The sequence below is a fragment of the Hemitrygon akajei genome, chromosome 4 (genome assembly GCF_048418815.1).
Source record: "Hemitrygon akajei chromosome 4, sHemAka1.3, whole genome shotgun sequence".
Lineage (NCBI taxonomy): Eukaryota > Metazoa > Chordata > Chondrichthyes > Myliobatiformes > Dasyatidae > Hemitrygon > Hemitrygon akajei.
The window spans coordinates 14128258-14142099 of NC_133127.1; the positions used below are offsets into that span (position 1 = coordinate 14128258).

General features: G+C 44.9%; 1 protein-coding gene across 1 annotated transcript in view; it reads left to right on the plus strand.

Annotated features, from left to right (window-relative positions):
• LOC140726136 (RING finger protein 145-like) overlaps positions 1–8709 on the plus strand; it is a 43036-nt gene extending 34327 nt beyond the window's left edge. Inside the window, exons 8-10 of the mRNA XM_073042108.1 lie at positions 1419–1566; positions 2538–2894; positions 5018–8709. Of these exons, the coding sequence (XP_072898209.1) occupies positions 1419–1566; positions 2538–2894; positions 5018–5653 (1141 nt within the window). The 3' untranslated portion in view covers positions 5654–8709. The remainder of the gene's footprint in view (positions 1–1418; positions 1567–2537; positions 2895–5017) is intronic.
• The last annotated feature ends 5133 nt before the right edge of the window (positions 8710–13842 follow it).

Consider the following 13842-nt stretch of genomic DNA (forward strand, 5'->3'; position numbering starts at 1 on the left):
AATCAAAGGGCCCATTACAGTTAACCCAGTCCATGTGCGCATACAGTTGGGGCTCATCTTGAAGTTGTCCATTTTACTCGCGCGCTGGACCCAGGTGTGTGTGAAAACACACTACATCCCGAAAATCACTGGAAATCCATCTCGAATAAATGGGTGCTCTCTCTGGAGTATTCGCCCTTCCTCCTTGGAGCCATTCACCTGCACAAAGTACCTTGTGCAATGGGGGCACTCCTTCCAACGGCATCTTCAGCTATCATCCCTCTTATCCTCTCCTCAACTCCCACCAGTGTCCATCACAAATGACTGTCCTCCCAGCTTTCTCTAGAATCATCTTCCCATTCCACCGTCTGACTGACATAACATTTCTAAGTTGAACATCATAGCCCCTTTAGCCAAAACCCAAACATGCTATCAGCAGGACACACTGCTTCTGCAGAAAGCTTCTAAATGAAATACTGTATAGAATTAGCAGTAAAAGTCTTAACCAAAGCATTACATAGCGTTACATTCGCCTGTACACTAGTGCAACGCCCCATCTTCAACTTTATTCTCTGAAACATAAGAGAATGAGGGGAAATTTGATAAAGGTAGACAGTTATGAGGGGTAATTATGATAGGGTTGGGTGATATGAGAAATACAGGTTCAAATTTCAAAGTAAGTTTTTTTTAATCAAAGGACATATGTCACCATATACAACCCAGTAATCCATTTTCTTGTGGGCATACTCAATAAATCGATAATAGAATCAATGAAAGACGCATCAACTGGGTCATTCATCTGTTGTGCAAAAGACAACTAACTGTACAAGTACAAAAAGAAAGGTATATTGAGAACATGCGATAAAGAGAGCTTGAAAGTGAGTCGGTTGATGATGGGAACATGTCAGTGAAGTTATCCCCACTGGTTCCTAAGCCTGATGGTTGAGGGGTAACACCAGAACCTGGTGGTGTGAGTCCTGAAGCTCATGTACCACCTTCCTGATGGCAGCAGTGAGCAGAGTGCATGACCTGGGTGGTGGGGATCCCTGATAATGGACACTGATTTCCTGTGACAACGTTTCGTGTAGGTATTGCTCAGTGGTGGGGAGGGCTTTACCCATGATGGGTGATTTGTTGTTGAGAATGGCAAAATATATAAGGGGAATCTGAGGGGGAGCTTGTTCACTCGGCGGAACGAGCTATGAAAGTGCTCAGTGCGGGCTTCATTTCAACGTTTAAGAGCAGATTCAATAGGTACATGGATGGGTGAAGTTTGGGGAGCCGTGGTCCAGGTGAGTGTCAATGGGACTAGGTGGAAGACCAGGCTGGTATAGACTAGGTGGGCCAAAGGGCTGTGGAGCCCTATGACTCTATCCTGATTGCTGTTACTAGTTACTTTCCTGTTTGTTTGGTTTTTTTTTTCTGCCCCGCCATGCCAGGAGTTTGTGGAAACATTTCCGAGCAGTCACCATGTGTCTTTTCCTGCTGGTCTTCCCAAGCTTCATGGCCTACAAGATCTCACAATTTTTTGAGATGGACTTCTGGCTGCTCATCATCGTCTCCAGCAGCGCCCTGACTTCCCTGCAGGTGGGTCAGCACCAAGGGGTGAAGGGTGGGCACGTGTAAAGTGTCTGACCCATTTCTGGGTGGCATGGTAGTGTAGCGGCAAGTTCAATGCTTTGCATCACCAGGGACTGGGGTTCAGTTCGTGCTGCTGTCTGTATGTTCTCTCCATGTGCTCGAATTTCCTTCCACGTTCCACAGGCATGCGGGTAAGGATTAGTAAGTTGTAGCGTGTTATGTTGGCATGGGAAGCATAACAACACTTGCCGACTGCTCCCAGCATGCCCTCGGTCTGTGTTGATCATTGATGCAAGTGACACATTTCACCATTTGTTTCAAAGTATGTTTTTATAAATTTTTTTTAAACTTTGAGATTCAGCGCAGTAACTGGCCCACCCGGCCCAAAGATCCCATGCCACTCAATTGCACACGTGCCCAAATACTAATGCTGTGTATCTGTGGAATGTGGGAGGAAGGTGGAGCACCTGCAGGGAACCATGCAGTCATGGATTACATACAAATGCCTTAGTCAGTGGCAGGAATTGAACCCCGATCGCTGCTGCTGTAATAGCATTATACTAACTGCTACACTGCTGTGCCACCTGCACAACAAATAAAGCTAATATTTATTACCAGGAGAGGTTGTTTCCTATAGTGGGGGAGACTCAGACCGGAGGGCACAGGCTCGGAATCGAGGGACATCCATTTAGAACAGAGATGAGGAATTTCTTTAGCCAGAAGAAAGTAAATCTGTAGGATTCATTGCCACAGACAGCTATAGAGGCTAAGTCATTGGGTATATTTAAAGCAGAGATTGATAGGTCCTTGATTATTCAGGACATCAAAAGTTACAGAGAGAAGGCAGGAGAATGGGGTTGAGAAGGATATGGAATGGTGGAGCAGACTCATTGTGGGCCTAATTTTGATCTTGTCTTATTGTGTTGTATTTAATCTATATCATGAATATATTTTATGTTTAAAATTAATGAAAACAGGTAACGGGGACCCTCTTCATCTACGGGCTGTTCCTGGTGGAGCACCTGCGGCAAGATCCCATCGAGGACCTGGAGGACGTGATCTACTACGTGAATAGTGGGTGCCGGGTGCTGGAGTTCCTGGTGGCCGTCTGCGTGGTGGCGTACGGTGGCCTGGAGTCGGTGCTGGGCGAGTGGAGCTGGATGGGGGCCTCGGTCATCATCGTCCATTCCTACTTCAACGTATGGCTGCGGGCGAGGGCTGGCTGGAACAGCTTCCTCCTCCGCCGGGAGGCTGCCAAGAAGATCAGTGCTCTGCCCCATGCCACTGCCCAGCAGCTCCAGGACTATGGCGATGTCTGCGCCATCTGCTACCAGGTAGCATCAGAAAACCATCCACCTTCTGTCTCCTTCCCCCTGCTTGTTCCCCCTGTAATTGGAATGTTGTGTTCAGTTCTGGTCGCCTCGTTATAGGAAGGATGTGAAAGGTTTGGAGAGGGCACAAATTAGATTGGATTAGAGAGCAACACACACAAAATGTTGGTGGAACGCAGCAGGCCAGGCAGCATCTATAGGGAGAAGTACAGGTGCAGTTTCAGGTCGAGACCCTTGGTCAGGACAAATGGAAAAAAGAGATAGTAAAGAGATTGGGGAGGGGGAGACCCAAAATGATAGAAGACAGGAGGGGTGGGATGAAGCTAAGAGCTGGGAAGTTGATTGGCAAAAGGGATACAAGGCTGGAGAAGGGGTAGTATCATAGGACGGAAGGCCTTGGAAGAAAGAAAGAAGGGAGGGGAGCACCAGAGGAAGATGGAGAACGGGCAAGGGGTTAATGTGAGGGAAAGAGAAAGAATAAATAAAAATTAGGGATGGGGTAAGAAGGGGAGGAGGGGCATTAACGGAAGTTAGAGAAATCAATGTTCATTCCATCAAGTTGGAGGCTACCTGGATGGAATATAAGATGTTGTTCCTCCAACCTGAGTGTGGCTTCATCTCGACAGTAGAGGAGGCCATGGATTGACACATCAGAATGGGACGTGGAATTAAAATGTGTGGACACTGGGAGATCCTGCTTCCTCTGGTAGACAGAGCGTAGGTGTTCAGCGTAACAGTCTCCCAGTCTGCGTTGAGTCTCGCCAATATATAAAAGGCTGCACCGGGAGCACCAGACACAGTATATCACACCAGCCGACCCACAGGTGAAGTGTCGCCTCACCTGGAAGGGCTGTCTGGGGCCTGTGATATAGGCTGCAGGAAGGGCTGTGGTGAGGATTAGAGAGCGTGTCTTATGTGGACAGGTTGTGTGAGCTAGGGCTTTTCTCTCTGGAATGATGGATGATGAGTGACTTGATAGTTGTAAAAGATGTTAAGAGGCACAGATAGAGTGGACAGCCAGAGACATTTTCCCAGGGTGCAAATGGGCTAGTATGAGAAGGCATAACTTTAAGGTGATTGGATGAAAGTATAGGGGGATATCAGAGGTAGTAATTTTTTTTTAAAAAGACTGATGGGTGCATGGAAACGCCACAAGGGGTGGTGGTAGAGACAGAAACATTGGGGACATTGAAGAAACTCTTAGATAGGCACATAAATAGTAGAAAAGTGGAGGGCTATGTAGGAGGGAAGGGTTAGATTAACTTTCGAGTAGGTTTTCTGTTATATAAGTATATTGAAGTATTTCAAAGGGAAAACGGCAGAATCTAGTATTCCAGTTACAGAGAAAACACAGTGCAGGTAATGTGCCAAGGCCACAACAAGGATGTTGTGAGATTAAGTCTATCTTGCCGTACCAGAGTTCTGTTCAAGAGACTCATATGTTATCTGAGAATGGTAGCATGTGTTTTCAAAAACATGGGAGACTTTACAGATGCTGGAAATCTTGAGCAACTCACACAGAATGCTGGAGGAACTCAGCAGGTCAGGCAATGTCTGTGGATGAGACCAGAAAAGGGGAGAAGCCAGAATAATGGGGAGTGGGAGGGGTACAAGCTGGCAGGTGAGGGGAAAGGTGGGTGGGGGGATGATGTAAGAAACTGGGAGGAGATGGGTGGATAAGGTGACGGAAGTGACAAAGGAGGAATCTGGCAGGGGAGGAGAGTGGACCATGGGAGAAAGGCAAAGAGGTGATGGGCTGGTGAGAAGAGAAGGGATGAGAGGGGAACCGGAATGGGGAATGTGCACAGGTCACAGAAACTCCCACCCCAAACCCCAGATCCCTCATCAGGTGGCTTAGGAGCATTCTCTTCTGCCCCTGGAATCCTTGCACGTTCTGCGGAGGAATTTCATTGCGTCCTCCCCGACCTGTCATCTCACACCCTATCCAGGTGTGTATATGGGTATGTGGGCTTCTCCAGATTCCAGCATCTGCATTCTCTCTACACTAGTATTGTTGTTGGCCTGGGGAAGGAGCCACAGGTGGTGAGTAGAGAGTGGGAATGATGGTGAATGTTTATGTGTGTGTGTGCGCTGTGCAGGCTTTAATAGTGAGTTCTCTCTGACAGGTGATGAGGACGGCTGTCATCACTCTGTGCGGCCACTATTACCACTCCTCCTGCCTCCGCCGCTGGCTCTACGTGCAGAAGACCTGCCCCATGTGCCACCAGCTCATAAAGCCGTCCTCCCCTCTGCAGGAGCCTCCTCCGCCGGCAAGGGATGAGCATCAGGATGGCGGGATCCCAGCTGCAGCAGACAATGTGGGCTCAGCAAGCCCCGAGGGATCAGGCGTTCAGGCGGAGGTTCCTGTTTTCGAGGACGGTTCTACCTGGAGTACTGAAGGCGGAGAGAGTTCCCAGCTGGATCAGGGCGATGGAGAGTGTCCAGCGTCCGAGATGGTACAGACCCCTGAGCCGTGCATGGACGAGTCGGAGGGAATCTTCTCTCCAGGAGGCGGGGACTGGGTGGAGAGGGAGAACCCAGACCTCGAGGCAGCTCCACATGGTGAATTGGACCTCCAGCCTGGCCCTCAAGGAGGGAATGGAGTGGACAGCCTGGGCGGTGGACCGCTGGTCACAAGCTTGGATTCGGAGCACCTACCAGACTCGGCAGGGACACTGACAGAGAACGGGGCACCTTCACCGTTCTCCCACACGAGCAGCGACTCAGGAAAAGGACTCAGCTTACGGGTTGAAGAGGGATGAGTTCATGTGGAGCACAACACAAATGGGGAAACAAATTATAAACCTCTATAAACTGTATGGCTGAGAAAACACTATTTGCCTTATGTTGACAATCAGGGTCGTGAGGTCTGTCTAATTTAAAAAATGGTTTAATTCTGATCTTTTAATTAGCTTGCCTCTCGTTGAGCAGGGATAAAGGGTTCTTTTTTGGCACAGATGCCACTGAGGGCAGGTAAGCAGAGAGGGGCAGGAGCCAATCTGTGTAGTCTCCAAGTACATTGGTTCACACCCAATAATTTAGTAATGCACACAAAATGCTGGAGGAGCTCAGCAAGTCAGGCAGAATCTATGAGGGAGAATAAACAGCTGACATTTCAAGTGGAGTCTCCTTTGTCAACTCGTCTGAGGTGGTCTCTAATTTTAATTTGGGTCTCCTTGCTCTTTATACAGGGCAACAGTTGGTATTTGAATTTTATTTCATAATTCAAAGAACCAAAATTTACTGAGGGTCAGTAAAATTAAAGCCTAAGTTGTCAACAGTTCAGCTCTGGATAATGGTTGCTAAAGGCAGAGCATTAAAAACTAGCTTTATTTGTTACATGTACATCAAAGCATACAGTGAGCTGTGTCATCCTGTGTCAATGGCCAACAAAATCAGAGGATGTTCCCACAATCAGTGATCTCACTTTAAGGACTCTATCTCATTATCTCATGTTCTTGTTATTTATTACTACAGTCGGCCCTCCTTATCCGCGAGTTCTTCATGCACGAATTCAACCAACTGCGAATCGAGAAAACCCGGAAGTGTTTTTCCAGCACTTGTTGTTCGAGCATGTACAAACTTTTTTTTCTTGTCATTATTCCCTAAACAATGCAGTGTAACAACTATTTTACATAGCATTCACATTGTATTAGGTATAAGTAATCTAGAGATGATTTAAAGTATACGGGAGGATGTGCATAGGTTATCGTGGATCGGGATCGAAAAAAAATTGTTGGCTCTCTTAGTAAGTTGGAACAGATACATCCGGTATTAGTGTCAGCTAGTCAAATGTTTGTCATAGTATATATTTTACCTTTCTATGCATATTAAAACACTAAAGAACGTATGTTTCAGCACCGGGCTCAGGAACGGAAGTTCCCGAGTTCGATCCAGTGACAGATCGCTCCCGAGCGTGCTCTCCATTCGTGCCGGGTTGATGTGGAGGATCAAAAATCCAAAACCCAATAATTAAACCTCTGCGTTGCTTAGTAATAATTGTAGCTTTCATTGGGGCAGGACCTTTCTCACTTTATCCTCTAAAATTGTTGCGATCGTTGACTCACTGTAGCCTAACACTTTTCCAATGACCGATGGCGTTTCACCTCTTTCTGATTGCTTTATTATTTCCACTTTATTTTCAATCGCGATCGTGATTATTTTCATGAACAGAAACACTGCAGATTCAGCGCTTTGCCGCCGGGTCCTAATGTCCACCGCACTGAGACGGGTTAAATTAGGGACTTGAGCATCCGTGTTTTTTGGTATCCACGAACGGTTCCGGAACCAATCCCTCGCGGATAAGGAGGGCTGACTATTTATTTATATTTGCATTTGCAGAGTTTGTTGTCTTCTGCATTCTGATCTTTCGTTGATCCTATTATAGTTACCATTCTATAGATTTGCTGAGTTGCCCACAAGAAATTCAATATCAGGGTTCTATATGGTGACATATATGCACTTGGATAATAAAATTTACTTTGAACTTTGGATGTATTGGGGGCACCTTGGAAATGTTGCCATGCTTCTGGTGTCAACATAGCATAACCTGTTGATCCCTGCCTGTGAGTCTCTGAAATATGGGAGGAAACCAGAGGACATGGAGGAAACCCTGGTGGTCATAGGGAGAATGTACAAACTCCTTAAAGACAGCAGCGCGAATTGAACTCCGGTAGGTGGTACTATGAAGAGTTATGCTAACTCCTACCCTTGTCTTGCAGCATCTTGCTGCCATTTCTACTCTTGCCACTAGATGGTGATATTGACCATGAATTTGTATTCAGCATTAAGTTGTCATGCTGATAGACTCCTACAAATTTAAAATAAATTCATTGTCAAAGTACATACATGTCACCGTATACTACCCCGGGATTTGTTTTCTTTGGGGCATTCACAGTAGATACAAAGAGTAGAATCAATGAAAAACTACACAGAGAACCAATATGCGAAAGAAATCAGATTTTATGGATATAAAATAAATATATAAATAATATTGAGAATGAATTGTAGAGTCTTTCAAAGTGAGTCCTGTGGTTGTGGAGTCAGTTGAGTGTTGGTGAGTGAAGTTATCCACGCTGGTTCAGGAGCCAGAAGGTTGCAGGGTAATAACTGTTCCTGAACCCAGTGTTTGGGACTTAAGGCTCCTGTACTTCCTTCCTGATCGTAGCAGTGAGAAGAGAGCATAGCCTGGGGGGTCTTTGAGGGATGCTGCTTTCCTGCGACAACATTCAACGTCGATGTGTTCAATGGTGGGAGAGGGCTTTACCCAAGATGGATTTTGCTGTATCAACTACATTTGGTAGGCTTTTCTGTTCTTGGGCATTGGTGTTTTAATGCCAGGCCATGATGCATCCAGTCGATATACTCTCCACTATGCATCTTAAATAAGTTTGTCAAGGTTGTACTGCGTAAACTTCTAAGAAAGCAGATGCACTTCAGTGTCTTCTTTGTGATGGCACTTGCATGCTGGAGAGTTCCTCCAAAATAATAATGGCAAGGAGTTTAAAGTTGCTGACCCTCTCCACCTCTGATTCCCCTGATGAGGACTGGCTCATGGGCCTCTGGGTTCCTCCTCCTCTACAGCACTCTGGTCTTGCTGATGTTGAGTGAGAGGTTATTGTGGTACAATTCCACCAGATTTTCAATCTCTCACCTGTGCCAAAGAAGTTAAATTCTGCAAATGCAAAAAATATATTTAAGTAATAAACAAAATTGAGAACGAGTGATAGAATCTTTGAAAGTGAGTCCATTGGTTGCAGAATCAGTTCAGTGTTGAGCAGATGCCGATTCATAATTAAACCTATCATTCAAAGTAAAACCCTTTCAGTCCTCCAATATTTGAAATGATATCTCCCAACTTTTTTTGATTTTCTGGATTTCTGAATGTTATTGCATCAGCTGTCTGATTGGATAGCCGTCTTGGGATCGGTTACCTGGATGCAATGTGAACATTGAGAAAAGTATTTGGATTCCAGATTGGGAAATGCAGTTTCAGTATTCATGGATGGCTAAACATGGGGACAGATGGACTGTGGGAGGAGAGGAAGAACACAGGAATTCATTGCAGAATGTGTGTAAAGTGGGTAAATTAATTACTTGCATTGGGATGCCCTAATTTGGAGTATGGTGTGCAGTTCTTGCTTACCTACCTATTGGAAAATTAGCAGTAAGATCAAAAGAATACAGAGAAACTTTACAAGGATGTTGCTGGGACTTGAAGATCTGAATTATAGAGAACGGTTGAATAGGTTAGAACTTTATTCCCTGAAAATAAGGCCATAAGACACGGGAGCAGATTTAGGCTATTCAGCCCATTGAGTCTGCTCTGGCATTCCATTATGGCTGATCTGTTATCTTTCTCAATCCCATTTTGCCTGCCTTCTCCCTGTAACCTTTGAAGCCTTAACTAATCAAGAACCTATCAAACTCCATTTTAAATATACTCAATGAAATGGCCTCCACAGTTGTCCTTGATAATGAATTCCATAGATTCGTCACCCTCTGGCTAAAGAAAATCCTCCTCATCTCTGTTATAAATGGTTGTCCCTCTATTCCAAAGCTGTGCCCTCTGGTCCTAGACTCACTCCTGTAGGAAACATCCTCTACACACTCACTCTACTCAGACCTTTCAATATTAGTTAGGTTTCATAAGATCTCCCCTTCATTCTTCTAAATTCCAGCGAGTACAGACCTAGAGCCATAAAACACTCCTCATGCATTAACCTTTTCATTCCTGGTATCATTCTTGTGGACCTCCTCTTGTCCACTCCCGCTCCCCCACTTACTTTTGGTATCGTCTTCATCCAAATCATTGACACATAACATAAGAAGAAGCGGTCCCAACACTGATCCCTATGGAGCACCGCTAGACACTGGCAGCCAACCAGAAAAGGCTTCCTTTATTCCCACGCTTTGCTTCCTGTCAGTCAGCTGATCTTCTATTGATGCTAGTATCTTTACAGTAATATCATGGGCTCTTGTTAAGCAACCTCAAGTGTGGCACCACCTTGTCAAAGGCTTTGAAAATCCAAGTAAATAGATAGATACTTTATTCATCCCCATGGGGAAATTCAACTTTTTTTCCAATGTCCCATACACTTGTTGTAGCAAAACTAATTACATACAATACTTAACTCAGTAAAAAAATATGATATGCATCTAAATCACTATCTCAAAAAGCATTAATAATAGCTTTTAAAAAGTTCTTAAGTCCTGGCGGTTGAATTGTAAAGCCTAATGGCATTGGGGAGTATTGACCTCTTCATCCTGTCTGAGGAGCATTGCATCGATAGTAACCTGTCGCTGAAACTGCTTCTCTGTCTCTGGATGGTGCTATGTAGAGGATGTTCAGAGTTTTCCATAATTGACCGTAGCCTACTCAGCGCCCTTCGCTCAGCTACCGATGTTAAACTCTCCAGTACTTTGCCCACGACAGAGCCCGCCTTCCTTACCAGCTTATTAAGACGTGAGGCGTCCCTCTTCTTAATGCTTCCTCCCCAACATGCCACCACAAAGAAGAGGGCACTCTCCACAACTGACCTATAGAACATCTTCAGCATCTCACTACAGACATTGAATGACGCCAACCTTCTAAGGAAGTACAGTCGACTCTGTGCCTTCCTGCACAAGGCATCTGTGTTGGCAGTCCAGTCTAGCTTCTCGTCTAACTGTACTCCCAGATACTTGTAAAGAACATCCACTGACTCTCCTTTGTCTATCCTGCCCGTTACTTGCTCAAAAAATTCAAATTTGCCAGGCAAGATTTCACCTTAAGAAAATCATGCTGACATTGGTCTATTCTATCATCTGCCTCCAAGTACCCCCAAACCTCATGCTTAATCATGGACTCCAATATCTTCTCAACCATTGACGTCAGGCTAACTGATCTATAATTTCCTGTTTCCTGCCTCTCGAAGAGCGGAGTGACATTTGCAATTTCCTAGTCCTCTGGAACCATCCCAAAATTTAGTGATTCTTGAAAGATCATCACTAATCCCTCCACAATCTCCTAAACTATCTCTTTCAGAACCCTGGGGTGTAATCCATCTGGTCCAGGTGGCCTGCCTACCTTTGGACCTTTCAATTTTCCAAGCATCATCTTAGTAACAGCAACTACACTCCCTTCTGCCCCCTGATTTTTGCCAATCTACCTACATATAGAAATCCCCTTTGACTATTGTAACCTTACCCTTTTGATGTGCCTTTTCTATATCCCATTGTAACATAGCCAACATCCTGGCTACAGTTAGGAGGCCTGTATATAACTCCCATTAGGACCTTTTTACCTTGGAGTTTCTTAACTCTACCCACAAGGATTCTACATTTTCTGATCCTGTGTTACTTTCATTTTTGATTTGATATTTTTTATCAATGAAGATTGCTATGGCAGCCCTTCTACCTACCTGCCTGTTCTTTTCATATGAGGTGTATTCTTGGATGTTAAGATCCCAACTATAATCTTTCAGCCATGACTCAGAGATGCTTGCCTATCACGAACTGCGCTACAAGATCAACTACCTTATTCCATAAACTCTGTGCATTCAAATATAACACCTTTAGTTTTGTATTCATCACCCTTTTCAATTTTGCCTCTATATTACATGGCGACTCATTCCACTGACTGCAATTTTGCCTAATCATCTACCTCTCCTTCCTCATTAATTTCATTCAAAAAAAGTCTCTCTACACCAACTTGTATTTCATTCGCCTCGTCCTTCTGGTTCCCATCTCCCTGCCAAATTAGTTTAAACCCTCCAAAATAGTTCTAGCAAATTCGCCCACAAGGGTATTGGTTCCCTCTGCCCCTGGGTTTCAGGTCTAACTCGTCCTTTTTGTACAAGGTATGCTTTCCTTAAAGGATCCCAATAATCCAGAAATCTGAAACCCTGCTCCCTTCACCACTTCCTCGGTCATATATTCATCTGCCAAATTATCCTATTGGAACCCTCACTGGTGCATGGCACAGGCAGCAAACTCGAGATTGCTACCTTGGAGGTCCTGATTTTCAGCTTTCTATCTTAATTCCCTATATTCTCTCTCCAGTACCTCCTCCCCTTTCCTACTTATGTCATTGGTACCAATATGTACCACGACCTCTGGCCGCTCAAACTCCCCTTTTTGAATGCTGTGGATTTGATCTCAGACATCTCTTATCCTGGCACCTGGAAGGCAAAATACCATCCCAGTTTCTTTTTCACGTCCACAGAACCTCCTGTCTGCTCCTCTATTTAATCACCTATCACAACTGTACTCTGCCATTCCCTTCTGAGCTACAGAGGCAGACTCAGTGCTGGAGACCTGCTTGCTGCGGCTTCTTTGTAGGTTGTATCCCTGCTCCCACCCCAACAGTATCCAAAGCAGTATACTTATTATTGAGCGGAACAGCCACGAGGGTACTCTGCATTAGCTGCCTATTCCCTTTTCCTCTCCTGACAGTCACCTTGGTACCTGCCTCCTGCAACTTAGGGATGACGACCTCCCTGCCGATTCTATCATACCCTCATTCTCTCATATGAGCCAAGGGTAATCTATTACTCAGGACATGCCCACATTACTATTAAGGAGGTGGTACAGGAACCTGAAGACACACTTATTTCAAAAGCAGCTTTTTTTTGGATGGACAATGAACCCATGAACACTACCTCAGTATATTTTTCCTTTTTTTACACTACTTACTTTAGATTTCTTTTTTATAGATACTTATTGTATTTTATAGTTTTATGTATTGCAATGTACAGTACTGTCAAAAAACACATTTTGCAACATATGCCAGAGATACTAAGCCTGATTTTCATTCTGAAGCATGGCAACACTTGCTTCCTGCTCCCTGCACATCCTCAGACTGTGTTAGTTGTAGACACAAATCACACATTTCAGTGTATGTTTTGGGGTCATGAGCCAAATAAAGGTAATCTTTATCTTTTTACCATGGACTAAACTAAAATTTGATCCCTGGTTGAAATTGCTGCACACTGAATGACCACAAGGAGACAGTATTGAGCTGGAAATTATAGTCTTGCAAGATAGAGCCATCAACTTTTAGCAAAGGAATGTGTGTGATTTGTTAATGAGGCCCTCTGCCGGTTGGGGTCAATCACGGGTCTTGTGTCCTACTAGTTGTCTACATGATATGCAAGCCTGTATGCACCTGTACAATATGGAGAGCAAGCTGTTGCCCATTTAGCAAGCCCCCCCCCCCCCCCCCGTTCCCTCTCCATGCAGCAGATGAATCCAAAGGAATGGCAGAGACCAAAATAGTTTGGCACCAGCAGCATTACAGGAGTTGCCAGTCGGCATTGAACTCAACGTAGGGCTGCCTTAAGGGCTCCAGCTCTGGATTTTTCCCTCAGGGTTTAGTCCCGAGGCCTTCTCTGTGAGTGAGGTATAGCTGCAAGATGGTAAAGATTTGAGATCAGATTTTTCCTTCTCCTAAGTGAGCTGCCAAACATGACTGACAAGCCCCGTCTGCCTGAAGCGACTGGTTTTAGAACATAGAAAGCCCACGATGCTATGCCGAAAATGTACTTACTTTAGAAATTACCTAGGGTTACCCATAGCCCTCTGTTTTTCTAAGCTCCGTGTACCTATCCAAGAGTCTTTTTAAAAAAAAAACCCTATTTTATCTGCCTCCACCACCATCACCGGCAGCCCATTCCACACACACACCACTCTGAGTTTTTTTTTAAAAAGCTTACCCCTGACATCTCCTCTGTACCTACTTCCAAGCACCTTAAAACTGTGCCCTCTCATGTTAGCCATTTCAGCCCTGGGAAGAAGTCTCTGACTATCCACATGACCAATGCTTCTCAACATCTTACATCTGTAAGGAGTCAGTAACTTGCCTTTGCCTCTTCTCCTGTCTGTAGAAATGGTTCTGCTGGGCTTAGTAGCTAAGCCACACTTGAAAGCCAGGAGCTACACTTGGTTGTCAGAGGCTATTAGAGACACACGC